Genomic DNA, 16,633 nt, shown 5'->3' with positions numbered 1-16,633 from the left:
AATTTTAGGGCCCCCACCCGCCGCTCAGGGGTGGGGGCCGGGGGGGGACAGTAGGTCCCCCCCCTTATTGATAATTTTAGAAAGCGAGCTGAGCTGTCAGTCAGACAGCTCAGCTCGCGAACGCGCATTCCGCGCACATGCGCGGTAAAGCGCTCAGGTTCTTCATAGGGCGGCATTCAATGCCGCTCTATGAAGAACGCGATTGGTCCAGCGCGAAGCCGTCCCATTGGGCCCCGCGATTTCGTCATTTTGACGAAAAAGGGGGCGCGGCCTAGCGGGGAGCTCGGCGCTGGAACGGAGGTAAGTTTTTAATATAAAAACACCGATTTTTTTTTTTTAATTAATGAAAGTTCATATAAAAGCAAGAAGGAAGGCTGGGGGACCTGTCTTTCTTGCTTTTATATGGTGACTATAGAGTCCCTTTAACCGAATGGCAGTTTGAGTAACCAATTGTCCCATAGTCTATATGTTTTTGTTAAACCGGAGTATATCCCACAGATGGCTCTTTCCATTTTTAATTGGAAATGTGTTTAGTTGAGTAGATTCTTCCAATCGGGGGATTGTTTGAGATTTACAGTTCTGAACAATGACAATTTTTGCAGCAGTGAAACCTTGTATTGTTAAATACCTTTCTGGTAAATCTAGAATTGGCCAGCCTATATATAGCAGGGCTACATGTGGATATCTATTCAGTTGGATTTTTAGTACAGTGTCTAGCCCATCGAATAATTTATTACAAGTCCACCACTTATGTAGGTCGTTTTCTTTTTCTCTGCAACATCTCCAACATAGAGGTGAGTTTATATTGGATAGCTTACCCAGTACCATCTATTGACTACTATTCCAGAATGTGTGTCCGGTATCGCCAAACACCAATCCTCTCTTCAATCTTTCTCCCGTGCTATTAAAGCAGGAATGTGGACAATTTCTGGATTGGACCTCAAGCCGTTGTTCTTGTAACCAGTTTTATTTTGTTTTGTTTTTCATGTGGAAAAGGTCTTCACGTTTTATATTTAATTTTCCATTTTCTGTTATCAAATATTTATCCAGAAAGGATTTTACTCTTAGGAAATTGAATGCCTCAGCTGCCGTAATATGAAAAACTTTAATTCTTTTATTTTTCTTTTTTTTATATCTGATTGATATTGGTAATACCACAGGTTTTCCAACTATTAAATTTAGATCTTTTATAGCATATTCTAAAAAAAATTGAGGCAAAAAAGAGAGAATAAGATTATTTTTTGTTTTGTGCCAGAAATTCAAAGTTTGATTTAAAGTTTTGTTTATATTTTTTTAATGAGATTCTGTTTACGGTAATTTTCTTTAGGGTTCCATGCCACATAGAATACATCTTTTGTTTTTCTGTTTAGATTTGAACTTTCTATATCGTACCAGTTTTGAATTGCATTCAAATCCGCTTGGAGTCTATATATCTATATAAGCTATTACATTGGCTCTGTAGATAGCCTTGATGTCTGTTAAGCTAAGTTTCTGAGATATGCATAGGAACTATACAAAACAAAAAAGACCATTTGGGAATACTATAAGATCTAATTACATGAGATTTCTATATTTCTCCATTCTTTGAAAAGTTGTTGATTTTGCTTAATTACATTTTCTATGATGAAATTCATTATTTGTTTAATATCTTTTCTTAGGACATTTCTTAAGTGTGGAAATTGTGTTTTCTCTAGGAAATGCAACAAGACAGGGATTGATAATGGGCATCCTTGTCTTGTTCCATTTCCCAGGGAGAATCAATCAGAGCGAATATTGGGTTCCACTATCTTAGCCATTTATTCCAACATTTTTTAAGGATTGGCTCATGAACTCCCAACTGACTCTGTCAAACGCCTTTTCTGCATTATAGTCAGAGTCAGGAAGGGTAGACCTGTTTCATTAACTGAATCCAATATGTCTGTTTCTCTTCTGCTATTAAAACATGAAGATTTTTTTTGAACAAATCCTATCTGATCAGGATGGACAGTAGTTTCTACTATTTATTTCAATCTTTTGGCAAGAACTGAGGAAAATAATTTAACATCTATATTTAATAGCAATAAAGTGTCTGTAATTTTCCAGTTTAGTAGGGCATTTAATATTAGGATAATATTTGCTTCATTTTGTTGCTGGGTATCTGAGATCCTTGGTAAATTTATTGTTTTTTGATCATTTGATATTTCTTCACGGGAACTGTTATTTGGAATATTCTATAATGGAGTATAGAATGTATTACAGGCTTGTCTGATCTTGTCTTGAGCTAGGAGGGTTTTATTATGAATTCATTTTGAAACTCTGTTATTAGCTCTTTTTTTATTTAATTTATTTGAAAGAATCTTGTCTGCGCTATTTCCTTTTGCATAATATTACATTTTGAGTCTCTCCAAGTTTTTATAGTCTTTTTAAATTTAATTTCTTTGATTTCTCCTTGAATTTTTAATATTTGTGAAAAAGTTTCATACGAAGGATGTAATTCTTTTTTTGAGAGAGATTGGACAGTTGGACCGTTGGAGAGGTTAAGTCGTTGGCTGTTTTTTTTTTAATTTGTTTTGAATATTGCGTTAAATTTAATTAGATGTCCCCTTACCACTGCTTTAGAAGTGCACCAAGTATTCATTAGTGATGTGTCTGCTGTGTTATTTTCGTGTAGAAAGTTAGTTATTACTTTTTTGATACTTTCTAAGTTTTCAGTTTTATTTAAAAGCCAATCGTTAATTCTCCATGGAGGGCTTTCTTTATAGAAATATTAGTTTTTTTTTTAAATTTTATATGAACAATGCTGTGGTCAGACCATATATTTTCTTTTATTCACAGTTTTGGACTCCTTGCCTCAGAGAGAGGTTCCCCCAAATCATGTCTATTCTAGAGTATGACAAATTAACTCTTGAAAATAGGTGAAATCTTTCTCCGATGGATATAGTGTTCTCCAGCTATCATATCGGTCATAATTATTAAAGGGACACTATAGTCACAAGGACAACTATAGCGTATTGTATTTTATACAGCTTAATGTATGGCATACTGCCTATTGTGCAGTGTACAGCTTATTGTATGGTATACTATACAGCTTAATGTACGGCATACAGCTTATTGAATTTGTTCGGGTGAGTAGAATCATTCCCTTCAGGCTTTTTGCAGTAAACACAGTTATTTTTAGAGAAAATGCAGTGTTTTCATTACAGCCTAGTGATAACTTCACTGACCACTCCACAGATGGCTACTAGAGGTGCTTCCTGGGGCAGTTCTGCACAGTGTGACTGACATTCAGTGTCTCCACCCTCTGCATGCAGACACTGAACTTTCCTCATAGAGATGCATTGGTTCGATGTATCTCTGAGGAAATGCTGATTGGCCAGGGCTGTGTTTGACTTGTGTTGGGCTCTGCCCCGATCTGCCTCCTAGACACTCAGCCAATCCTATGTGGAAGCATTGTGATTGGCTCAGACCTCCACTTCTGAGAATGTCAGCAGTAAGCAGGCAGGCCAGAGGCAGACAAGGGCAGAGCCTGCAGCTGCAGACTTGAATACAAGTAAAATTTTACTATATTTAGGGAGGAAGGGAGGCTAGATGGTGGGTTTAACACTATAGTGGTAAGAATACATGCTTGTGTTCCTGACCCTATAGTGTTCTTTTAAGACATCTTGTTAGCTCTTTCGAATGTTTGACTAAATTTTTATTTATTTTACAGTTATTTAATAATTTCTTGTCTATGTTGGTGTCTAATACATAGTTGAAGTCCCCAGCGATAATTAAAATACCTTTTAAAATAGCTTTTTAAAAGCTTACAGGAGAGACGTTGGGTAGATATATATTGAGCAAAGTATATGTTTTGTTATTTATTTACAGATGATAATCATATATCGGCCCATTGGGTCAAGATCTTGATAAATTGGTTCATATTGTATTGTATTAGCAAATATAATTGCTACTCCTCTTTGTTTTTTATTTTCATAAGAGGCGGGTAGTATCAGAGGGAATTTTTTGCCTCCCCAATTTGTTTTAATATCTTTTTCCAATCTGTCTCCTGTATTAAGCCGATATCTACGTGTTCTTTTAATAGGAAATTATAAACTTGGGATCTTTTTTGGTTTGAATTTAGACCTTGCGCATTTACTGAGCTCAATTTGACCATTTAACAACCCAAAGGCTTCTTCCAGCCTGCCCACTCTCCCCAAATATCTCCTCTGATACACAATAACAACAAGAGAAGAAAACTAGTAAAAAGAAAATAAATGATATCAATCTTGTACCAAAATAAAATAAAACCAGTCAGTGGATCATATTGTCTATGATCCATAATATACCAGTGCGTCAGGAATATAAACCCTCTTTAGAAGTCAAAGGATCTCTATGCCTTGTATCCAAGACATACAGTGGGTGGAATGAACCACAAGAGAGTTATCACTGCTAAATAAAAGGATTCGATAACATTTCCATTGCAATTAATATAAAATACAGTTCGATTAGAATTACAATAACATTTGCATATTGAATTAGGATTATGATTCTAGGGGAAAGCATTTAATGTTTTATAGAGTATTTGTAAAAAGAGAGAAGCCGTGAGAGATGGAGAGAGGAATAAGGGAATTCAGTCTAAACATTTATCTTTCTGTGTGACCGTTGCTCCCTCTTGTTTTTTTTTAACTTTAACACAACCGGTGTGTATATATATATATATATGTGAGAGAAAGAACTAAACAAACAAAAAAACCAACTATATCCTGTTTGCTTTCTTATGATCAATATGATAGTGCTTACATAGATTAAATCACTTTCTCCCCTTATTCATTTTTTTTATTTTTTTTTATTCTTTATTTTTCTTGTGCATTGGAAAACATAATAGAGCAGCCTGTAGCGCCACAACAGCGGTTTCAGGCATTTCAACGGCATACTTGGTCATGGCAGAGATAAACAGCACATTTTTTAGGTAAAACAAGAGAAACATTTTTGAGTTTATAAACATATTAAGTACAGGTTAGCGTTGCATGTCTATTGTGTTGGTCACGATGGGGTCGACTAGCTTAAAGCAAGGATCAGACCATGCTTCCAACGTGCATAGTGGTGATTAAAAACGATTAGGCTTTGCCTAACTAGCTAAGATTTACATAGTAGGCATATCAGCCTAACTGCACACGTTTGTCAAGAGATCAAGAGTGGCGCTTTTAAGGTACGGTACATAGTAACGTTCAGCTCGGTTATGGTGTTTGCATGAAATCCTTCACACTAATGAGCTGCTTACGTTCTAAGCATATATAGAGATGGGCATGGAATTATGTAGAGATCTACTCAAGATTGCATATATGTCTAAACCCTGAGCCTTGGATAGTTATTTAAAGTTTTTTTCTAGACATTAATAAATTTTGTGAAGGTAAAGACCACTGGCTTTGTATCTATACAGCATTAGAATATGTGATGCACCTAGAAAGCATAGAAAATACAAAACGATAAAAACATAAAGATCAAACAGCCGCAGTGTGCATGCATATAGGAGGTACGAGTAGGCTGATATGTATGGGTTAGGTATAGAGGTCCCCTCATTAACAGCTGCTGTTCGTGTTTAGTCCCATGAGGGTGACACTGCCGTAGGTAGTGAGCCTGCTTCAGCTTATGCCCGAGGATGGGGAACGAGAGTCTCAATATTAAGTCAGGATCTTGTCGATAGGGTGTCTCCATGGCAGGCAACATGTTGTCAGTCCTAGTCCCAGTAGCTCTCGCTCAGCCCACGCCAAGACTTGGAAACAAGTAGTGAGTGTAGTCCTGAGGAATTGCTGGGCAGGGGCCTGGTATGGTCGCTTTCCAGCCCCAGGCCTTGTTTTGGGCCCACCTGATGAAATTGCAGACTTGAGGGCTTATGACAGGATCCTTTCTAGAGGTGGTGTGACCGGGTCTCCTAGGTGTTTGGCGCCGCTTGCGGCGAGGAATCTTCTGCTTTTGCGGTCTATGCGGCGGGTGAGTTCCCTGCCTGGGGGTACGGTGGATGGCATATTGTGTCGCCATCCCCAGTGGGCCTCTCTTCATACCTCCTGTGATTGTGGTACTTGCCTGCAGCTTGTCCCAGAAGGCTTGGAAGATTGCCTCCAGCCTGGAGTCAAAGTAGTCGAGGTTTGTCTCATGCGTTTGGCTGGGGTTTTGAGATGTCTGTATAGGGGCCTCCGCCATCTTGTGTGGTCTGGGCTCTGCCATGTGTCCGCTATGCATGGTATGCGGTGGCGGTCCGGTGGGAGCTGGGCTTCCAGTGCGGACCGGGATAACCCCCAACGGTCCAGGGGGGGGGGAGGATAGGAGACATCAGCATCGATTGTTGGGTCTGGCCCTGGGGAGAGCGGCCGCCTCCCCCCAGCTCCATCGCCATTAGGCCGCACACGGCGTGCCGGCTACCCGGTTCCGACGGGCATCTGTGAGGCATCATTTTGTTCAGCGGTGCTCCCTCAGTGTGGGTAGAGCACCCTGGTTGTGCTGTGGGTTCAGTAGCCGTTGATTTCGCCTCGAATTCCGCCCGCTCGGCAGGAGCTCGCGGCATGCACGTCTGTGCAGCTCCGAGGTCAGGCTCCGCCTCCCCTTATTAATTTAACATATTATTTTATTCTTGCATTTTACTCTCCCTTCCTCCTTTTCTCTTTGTGTCTTTATAATAAAGTGATAGTGCAACGTGTTACAATTCTTATAATTACATCTTATGTTCCCCCTCACCTTGTCATATTTCCACGATGTATTCAATTTCTGGGATTATTTATTCCTTTGATTTAAACAAATGTAATAGAAATTCCGGTAGTTTATCGTGGGAATACCCCAGAATCTTAAAGTTTGTCTTCTCGGCCTGTCGTCCATGTTTGCCAGGTTTCTCTCCAGTTTGTCGATTTTTATTGGGGGTCAATTTTTGTAATTCTCTCTTCCACTATTTTATCAGAGATTGTTTGGATTTGTGCTTGTAGGTCCTCTTGAATAACGTCTTGAGTAACATTCGGTATGTTTTGTGCTGGGGTCTGATTGCTCCCAGTGACTAATGCTGGAGTCTCTATGGAAATCTTTCTTTTCAACATTTTTATTTTGATTTGGAGTGAAAAAAAAAACGACCACCTTTTTTTTTATTGTTTATTTCCATTTTTTGTAGCCATAATTAGTTTTATGTTAATTATGGTAATTGAATATTGGCAATAAGGAAAGAGACTTTTAGTAATTGGTTAATGATATTTATATTGTGTTCTTCTGTTCAGCTTATCAAGATAGATAGTTCAATCAATGTCTCAGTTAACTTTTTACATGTATTAGTAATTTATCAGAATGTATCATATTACGCAAAATTAGGCAAAAAGAATAAGACAGAGTATAACAGAAGTACTTGGCTTTATACTATAGTTTCCTCTGTTGGTGAGAGTTAGCCAAAGATTTGTTTGCTGGATTTCTCTGCTGTTTATTTTCCAAGTTAAAATATTTCTCTCCTTTTTCTTCCTTATTTTTTCTTCTTTTATGCCTGTGTGATGAACTGAACCTCTTCACGGGTTCTTGGAGGGGCCTGCTTGCCAGCCTCCTGCCTCAGGACTATGGCCCTCTGCAATAGACCTGACTAAAAATACTTTAAAAAGGCTCTGTTCATGCAATTGGGATTATATGGTTCGGTTCCCAAACAGCTGCACAAACCATAGACCACCCGGGAGCTTGTTAAGCTTAATTGACAGTTTGTAACCCTTTCCACCGCAGTGTTCTAAGTGTTCATCTGGGTGGCCGCTGTTCGCATGAACGACCACGAGGTGGCGGCCATCTTGTTCCCACGAATGCAGACAGCGGTGTTTGGTCGTTGAGTTCATGGAACTGTTTTCAGATACTGAAACTCCCAAACATCGCTGGACTTCCAGGATCACCTGCGTTTGGTTGGACACAACTCAGAAGGGCACTGTTCGGTGGAAACGTTCCCACGAACAAGGTGAACAAGCTCCAGGGTGAGAACATTGACTAGGTTCGGTAGTTTGTTCGGTTTTTAAACTATCGAACTAGATCTCTGGAACTGTTTTAGGCATGGGACCATGCGTGCGGTCGGTCAAATTAGGACTTTCAGGAAATTCCTGAATCCCTGAACCGATCTGGGTGATTTTTGGATATGTTGGTCACCCAGATCGGGGCTATCAGGGCATGTAACTGTAACGGATCACCTGGCACCCCGACTGGGTACCTCCATTGAAGGATGCTCCTAGCGCTTCCTGAGGGCTCCAAGCACTCCAGCCGACACCATAACCACCGTAGACTCCTGTGGCGGAACCAGCCTCGCTACTGGGCATTGCAGAAGACTGATTGCCAGCCTTCTGCCGTGTGACTATGGCCCCATGTTAAAATGCTTGATTTTCCCCTGCAAAGACCCAAAAGCCGGGTCATTCTGTACTTTCCCTATGTGAGCAGTGTTACCCCAGATAGCTATGCCACGGAGCCCATTAGTATAACGAAAGACTATGTGAAAGACTTTGGCTCCATGGCAATTGAACTGTATGTATGTAATCTGAGCGCCATTCAGTCATAATGTGCGCTCAGATCTAAGCTATCTGGGGGAATGTACCTGTTTTATGCAATAGCTGCACAGTTATATATTTTTATGTATTTTATTGTATTTTGCTACCATGTGGCTATTGGAGTTTTGCCTCTGTCCTTGGAGATAATTGGATTACTTCCCAATTATCTCCAGGATAGAAGACTATGTGGAACTGGTTTTGGGCAGAAAAGCCATGCTTCATTTGGTCAAATAGGACTTTCCCTTAACTTTTTAACCCCTGAACCGATTACCCTGATTTTTGAGTATGTGTATATTTCAAGCATGCTTATTCTGAAAATGTATGTTTTATGTGAATGGCATGTATATTTTGGAAGTTATTAATATTTTGTAAAAACTGTATTTCTCTGCCTGTGATAATTATATTACCCATTGTGTTCAGTAATCATATCACAGGCAGAGGGGAGGATTTTGTGTGGGAATGTCTGTGTGTATTGTACGGATTGATTGGTTGTATTTCAAAACCCTGTGGGCAGTACTATGTTTGTGTATTGTGAATAAAAGAGGCTGTATGTGCCAGTACTGTCAGTTCTGCTTGACCTCAAAACGAAGTGTCGTCTCGTTATTGGGGAAATTGGATTGTATGCTGATTGCCAGGAGTGTAAGCTGATTGTATGCTTTTCCTGTTCAGCTGTTTACAGCATTCATATGCTTGAGAGCATTCGTATGCTTCTGCGGTTCGGTGGTTGTGGTGTCTGCTGCAGTGCTTGGAGTCCTCAGGAAGCGCTAGGAGCATCCTTCAACGGAGGTACTCAGTCGGGGTGCCCGTCGATCCGTTACAGGGACTTAGTGTCTGTGGCTGAAAATTCAGTGTAGGAGAAGGTAAGGGTCAGCGGTGGTCGTGGCACTGTGTAGCCGATTTTCATTTCCATGAATTTGGCTCCACACATCTGACCGCATTTGAATGAAAAAAGATGGCCGCCGCCACGTGTTGGTTTGCGCGAACGGCGGCCCCCAGCGGTTGACAATTTACCTACAGCAGGCTCCCAGCCTGGGAGGTAAATTGCCTGCACACTTCCACTTCTGGGCGGTCCGCCTGTACAGTGGATGGCTCGGTAAGCTCCTATTACCGAACCACAAGGGAAAAAGCCATGTATAAGTATTTTAAAGGTCTGGGGACATAGTCTTAAAGGGGCATTGTTCCCAAAAGTCACAATATGTCCCCAGATGGTTCTTAAAGGGCCATACACCCCCAGGCCATAGTCGCAGGGCAGGAGGCTGGCAATCAGTCTTCTCCAATGCTCAGTGGCAAGGTCGGTTTCGCCACAGTAACGTTTGTGGGGATTGTGTGTGTTTGAAAGTATTTTGGGGGTTTTGTAAAAATGTATGTTTACCATGCCTGGAGATAATTGAGTTTAATACATTTCCTGACTCAATTATCTCTCAGGCACAGGGGAGGGATTGGCCTATTTTGTATTGGAGTGTCCTGGTCCTGAGAGCCAATGTAATCGTGTGTGTGTTTCTGCTGTAGTCTACTCTCAGGTGCAGGGTGGAGTTCCTCTTGCATGGGGACCTGCATATAAGGCCATTTATGGCTGCCATTAGCTATATTCACTCTGGGGATTGCTATAATCACTATACTCCCTTGGCGTACAACGATTGCTCCTGTAAGAGCAGCCTGCTTTGCTCTCTGGACTAGGAGAGGCCTACCCACTGGAAGCTGGATCTTGGTCTTGGGTCCAGGGTGGAGGACAGCGAGACCCCAACCAAGCTGTGGCGTTTTGCGGTGGTTATGGTGTTCGATGCAGTGCTTATGGAACTCAAGGATTACTAGGAAGCAGCGATTGCCGGAGGCACCTAGTCGGGGTGCCAGGCGGTCCGTCACAGCCTGCTTTATGGCAGTTTAGGTCCTGCCTCTTGTTTTGTGTACCTGGTGGTTTTATTTGTCTGATGTTATCAGGCACTGCGTTCGGGGCTTAGCCTTTCCTCTGTCTCTTTCCAGTTCTCTCTCCGTTCCTCTCAGCTGGAAAAACGGGGCAAAATTCACTGCGGTTTTGCTTTCCTATAACAGCCAGCGTTTCTATTCTCCTCTCTCATGTTCTACCCCACTCCACCTCCTGATATTCACGTGCTACGTCGTTATGTCATCCCCTTTCTCCAGGGCTTATCTTCCTGACTGACCACTACTCCTACACCTCACCCCTTTACCAATCATTACAGGATCCCATTCAAAGCCCTCACCAACTCTACTTGTCTCTACATTTCCTCTTTACTCAACCAATACACTCCTTTTCATTCCCTTCACTCTGCAAATAACCTTTTCCTGATATCTGCCCGTTGTCACATTATCAACTCTCATCTGCAGGATTTTTCCTTTAGTATTCACTACCCCGCGCCATCAGACTCTTCCCGGTCTTATCTTCCTGGGTGACGTTTCTCCCATTTCACTGCCTCTTCAGTTCTCTCGCCTCCATAGCCCGGCTTACTCTCTTTACCTGTTCGGGTCTCCCATACATCATGTTTAACGCTTATTTCAATACAGGCATCTTATCCATCAATCCCTCCCCACTCTGACATGCTATTATCTCTCTTGTGTGTCTTTACCCCTTCCTCATAGACTGGAACCTTGTTAGAGCAGTTCCTTCTCCACCTCGTGTCTGTTATATTCTGTCTGTGAATTAGTTGTAATCAAATGTCACCATTTTATAAATGTGAAGCGCTGTGGAATATGTTGGCGCTATGTACATGAAAGTAATATTAATAATAACTAATGCTCCCCTCAATATTTTCAGTCTATAGAAGAGCTGGAGAAGGAGATGCTGAATGGGCAGAAGTTGCAGGGCCCCCAGGCGTCGGCCGAGGTTTACAAAATCCTGAAACAGAAGGATCTGGTTGACAAGTACGATAAAGCATTCAGTGACAGCTTGCGTGGCATGTACACCTGCGGCAGTTAATGTATCCCCTTATGGCACAGCTTAAAACCACATTGTATAACCCCTTATTACCTCTGTATGTAAAACCCTACCAGCCATGCAGGTAATCTGCTGCGATACAGCCTGAATACTTGGGATACGTGTGAATTAGATGTCAGTGAGCGGGATACGCGGGAATTAGATGTCAGTGAGCGGGATACGCGGGAATTAGATGTCAGTGAGCAGGATACGCGGGAATTAGATGTCAGTGAGCAGGATACGCGGGAATTAGATAGCGGTGAGCGGGATATGCGGGAATTAGAGGTCAGTGAGCGGGATACGCGGGAATTAGATGTCAGTGAGCGGGATATGCGGGAATTAGAGGTCAGTGAGCGGGATACGCGGGAATTAAATGTCAGTGAGCGGGATACGCGGGAATTAGATAGCGGTGATGCGGATACGCGGGAATTAGAGGTCAGTGAGCGGGATATGCGGGAATTAGAGGTCAGTGAGCGGGATACGCGTGAATTAGATGTCAGTGAGCGGGATACGCGGGAATTAGATAGCGGTGAGCGAGATACACGGGAATTAGATGTCAGTGAGCGGGATATGCGGGAATTAGAGGTCAGTGAGCGGGATACGCGGGAATTAGATAGCGGTGATGCGGATACGCGGGAATTAAAGGTCAGTGAGCGGGATATGCGGGAATTAGAGGTCAGTGAGCGGGATACGCGTGAATTAGATGTCAGTGAGCGGGATACGCGGGAATTAGATAGCGGTGAGTGGGATACGCGGGAATTAGATAGCGGTGAGCGGGATATGCGGGAATTAGATGTCAGTGAGCGGGATACGCGGGAATTAGATAGCGGTGAGCGGGATATGCGGGAATTAGATGTCAGTGAGCGGGATACGTGGGAATTAGATAGCGGTGAGCGGGATATGCGGGAATTAGAGGTCAGTGAGCGGGATATGCGGGAATTAGATGTCAGTGAGCGGGATACGCGGGAATTAGATGGCGGTAAGCGGGATATGCGGGAATTAGAGGTCAGTGAGCGGGATATGCGGGAATTAGAGGTCAGTGAGCGGGATATGCGGGAATTAGATGTCAGTGAGCGGGATAGGCGGGAATTAGATGGCGGTGAGCGGGATATGTGGGAACTAGATGGCGGTGAGCGGGATACGTGGGAATTAGATGGAGGTGGAGTTAATCATTAAAGGACCACTATAGTGCCAGGAAAACAAACATTTTCCTGGCACTATAGGGTCTTTATGTCCCCCCCTACCCTCATGGCCGAAGGGGGAGGAAAGGGTTAATCACTTACTTTTTTCCAGCGCAGGGAGCCCGGCACTGGGGACTCTCCTCTCTCTTCCGACGTTGGCTCAATCAGTCCATAGGAAAGCATTTTTCAATGATTTCCTATGGACGTCAGTGTCTTCTCACTGTGATTTTCACAGTGAGAATCGCGGAGGCGCAGCTAGCGGCTGTCAGTGAGACAGCCACTAGAGGCTGCATTAACCCATATGTAAACATAGCAGTTTCTCTGAAACTGCTATGTTTACAGCTGCAGGGTTAAAACTAGGGGGACCTGGCACACAGACCACTTCATTGAGCTGAAGTGGTCTGGGTGCCTATAGTGGCAGTGGTGTATCCTGGTTTTGTGCTGCCCTAGGCAGGACAAAACTCAGGCGCCCCCCCCGATTACTTAGTATTAGTAAATTCTGCTCCTACACGCTATGAGTAGGGGCATGTCAGTACTGGCAGCTCACTGTTATAAAAAACAAAAACAAAAAAAAACAAAACCATGCTGTGCGAGTGGGGGCTATTAAACTATACGGGGGCCCTAAATAAAAATATGGGGGAGGGGGACGACTCCTATTGCCCTCCTGCCCCCACCCATGAGCAGTGGGTGGGGGCCCTAAATGAAATTTTTACCCCCCACCCTCCCCAGGTGACTAGGAGTCCCCTCAGTCTGCGCCGTGCCCTCCATTGGTGAAGATGGATTATTTTTTAGCGTCTGGGTTTTATTTTTTTGCGCTCTGTTTTTTTATTTTATTTTTAATGTACAACGGATATGATGGACTTTTATTTGGCCTTTTGGGGGCCTGAAAAAAGATTTCAGAAAAAAGAAGACATCAAATGGTAAGGGGCTTGGGGACTCCTAGTCACCTTGGAGGAGGGTTAACATTTTCATTTAGGGCCCCCACCCACCGCTCATGCGTGTCGGCTGGGGGGGGGGACAATAAGTCCCCACGCAATTTTTATTTAGGGCCCCCACCCACCACTCATGGGTGGGCAGGGGTGGGAGGACAATAGCGCCCCCCCCCATTTTCATTTAGGGCCCCCACCCGCCACTGGCCTTTTGGTAGATAACTCCTTAATTACCACGGTATTAGGGAGCTATCTACTAAGCACCTGCAAGATGCAGCCACAGCACATATAGGATCGGAGTTTCATTCATTCGAATGAAATTCCGATCCGAACAAAGTCCCAAATTGCGTCCTAACATGAAGAAACTGTTCTCATTCTGTTAGGACGAAATTTGGTTGTTTCGCCGGCGTTCTGCCTAAGTGACAGGACGTTCAGAAATCCTGACAGGAAGAATCGCAAGATCACTCATAGGAAACCTCCATAAAACAAATAGTCCCTACTTTGTCTTATGTTTTAAAGAAAACTAGAGCAGACGGGAAGAGGAATCGATTAAAGAAAGGTAAGTTTGGCATGACCGTGCCGCTTTAAGCTGTAGTGCTTTGCTACAAGGAACATGAAGCTATTGATAAATAACCAAATTCTTAAATGTTTAATCCATTTTTCTTCTCCATCAGACACCAATAGCCCCCATCTTGAATTTGCACGTCGTGGGCAATTTAGCTGAGTGTGTACAACAATTGTTTTCAAAATAAATTTAAAATGGTCAAATTGGATGTTTTTTCCATTCAGAACATTTAGTATGATTAAAGTTAAATAAGAAATAATATAAAAAAAAAAAAAACCCTGTGTAAATCTAATAAGGTTTTTCTGCTTTACAGGTTTCCCCTCTTTGTGGCCGTCTATAAGATTTGTTATGAGCGCTCTCCAATCCAGGCATTCATCTCCTGCCTACAGAATCATCCAGAACATTACTAGCGCTAAGGATTCTGGGTGACTTCAGCCATGGCGCTCTCTCTTCAACACACATTTTAATATGATTTAATTCTAGATTTGCCAGCTTTCGGTTTCGAGAACAGCCGTAGATTTTAGCGTTTGGTTTAGGATATAACCATATTGCCATTCAGGGAAGTATTTAAATAGCTCTGCGAAGCGGTCGCTGAGCTCCCCCTTCACGATAATTAATATTATATGGACAATGCTGAATACGCGTTATTAGTGATGAGCTTGGAGGGTTAATCAATGCTGAATACGCACAAGTTATTGGTGAGGAGCTTAGAGGGTTAATCAATGCTGAATCCACACAAGTTATTGGTGAGGAGCTTAGAGGGTTAATCAATGCTGAATCCACACAAGTTATTGGTGAGGAGCTTAGAGGGTTAATCAATGCTGAATACGCACAAGTTATTGGTGAGGAGCTTAGAGGGTTGATCAATGCTGAATACGCAAAAGTTATTGGTGAGGAGCTTAGACGGTTAATCAATGCTGAATACGCACAAGTTATTGGTGAGGAGCTTAGAGGGTTAATCAATGCTGAATCCACACAAGTTATTGGTGAGGAGCTTAGAGGGTTGATCAATGCTGAATACGCAAAAGTTATTGGTGAGGAGCTTAGACGGTTAATCAATGCTGAATACGCAAAAGTTATTGGTGAGGAGCTTAGACGGTTAATCAATGCTGAATACGCAAAAGTTATTGGTGAGGAGCTTAGAGGGTTAATCAATGCTGAATACGCAAAAGTTATTGGTGAGGAGCTTAGACAGTTAATCAATGCTGAATACGCACAAGTTATTGGTGAGGAGCTTAGAGGGTTAATCAATGCTGAATACGCACAAGTTATTGGTGAGGAGCTTAGACGGTTAATCAATGTTGTATTTTATACGCTGGCATACGCACATGATACATTCTGCATTCAATGTGGGGAACTGAACTCATGATGTAAAACTGGTGTCTTGGTAAAGCAGGTGCTCTGTAACAGTGATCTTGGCATAGTAAGCTCACTGATCAGACGGTAGATACAGAGAATGTGGGAGATCAGACGGCAGCCACCATCTTAGTTTTAAAGATAGTAGAGTTGGCGGACGTGGCGCTAGGAAAAATATATATATATATATAAATGCTTTTTATGTGTCTTTTATACATTTTATTTTTTTATTCTTCACTTTACTTTCTCAGATCATAAAAAATAATGACATATCCTGTGTTCAATGTGTGCTTTATGCTGTACTAATTGATGGTGCCGTGCTCAGTAAGGGGAGCGAGCGCTCTAGAGCGGGATACCAACGGTCATCGAACTAAACGTAGCAATTCAATGGGACTGTATTCCGACCCTCCTACTGTCATAGAACTAAACGTAGCAATTCAATGGGACTGTATTCCGACTCTCCTACTGTCATCGAACTGAATGTAGCAATTCAATGGGACTGTATTCCGACCCTCCTACTGTCATAGAACTAAAGGTAGCAATTTACTGTATTCCGACCCTCTTACTGTCATCGAACTGAATGTAGCAATTCAATGGGACTGTATACCGACCCTCCTACTGTCATCGAACTAAACGTAGCAATTCAATAGGACTGTATACCGACCCTCCTACTGTCATAGAACTAAACGTAGCAATTCAATGGGACTGTATTCCGACCCTCTTACTGTCATAGAACTGAACGTAGCAATTCAATGGGACTGTATTCCGACCCTCTTACTGTCATAGAACTGAACGTAGCAATTCAATGGGACTGTATACCGACCCTCTTACTGTCATCGAACTAAACGTAGCAATTCAATGGGACTGTATTCCGACCCTCTTACTGTCATCGCACTAAACGTAGCAATTCCATGGGACTGTATTCCGACCCTCTTACTGTCATAGAACTAAACGTAGCAATTCAATGGGACTGTATACCGACCCTCCTACTGTCATCGAACTAAACGTAGCAATTCAATGGGACTGTATTCCGACCCTCTTACTGTCATAGAACTGAACGTAGCAATTCAATGGGACTGTATACCGACCCTCCTACTGTCATAGAACTAAAGGTATCAATTTACTGTATTCCGACCCTCTTACTGTCATAGAACTGAACGTAGCAATTCAATGGG

General features: G+C 42.5%; 1 protein-coding gene across 1 annotated transcript in view; it reads left to right on the top strand.

Moving 5' to 3' along the window:
• LOC134571102 (glycerol-3-phosphate dehydrogenase 1-like protein) overlaps positions 1 to 15,633 on the top strand; it is a 59,080-nt gene extending 43,447 nt beyond the window's left edge. Inside the window, exons 7-8 of the mRNA XM_063429169.1 lie at positions 11,269 to 11,375; positions 14,416 to 15,633. Coding sequence (XP_063285239.1) covers positions 11,269 to 11,375; positions 14,416 to 14,512 — 204 coding nt within the window. The 3' untranslated portion in view covers positions 14,513 to 15,633. The remainder of the gene's footprint in view (positions 1 to 11,268; positions 11,376 to 14,415) is intronic.
• Positions 15,634 to 16,633: the final 1,000 nt, after the last annotated feature.

The sequence above is a fragment of the Pelobates fuscus genome, chromosome 8, assembly GCF_036172605.1.
Source record: "Pelobates fuscus isolate aPelFus1 chromosome 8, aPelFus1.pri, whole genome shotgun sequence".
NCBI lineage: Eukaryota > Metazoa > Chordata > Amphibia > Anura > Pelobatidae > Pelobates > Pelobates fuscus.
The sequence above is the reverse complement of the archived record's forward strand: the minus strand, read 5'-3'. Positions and strand labels throughout refer to the sequence as shown.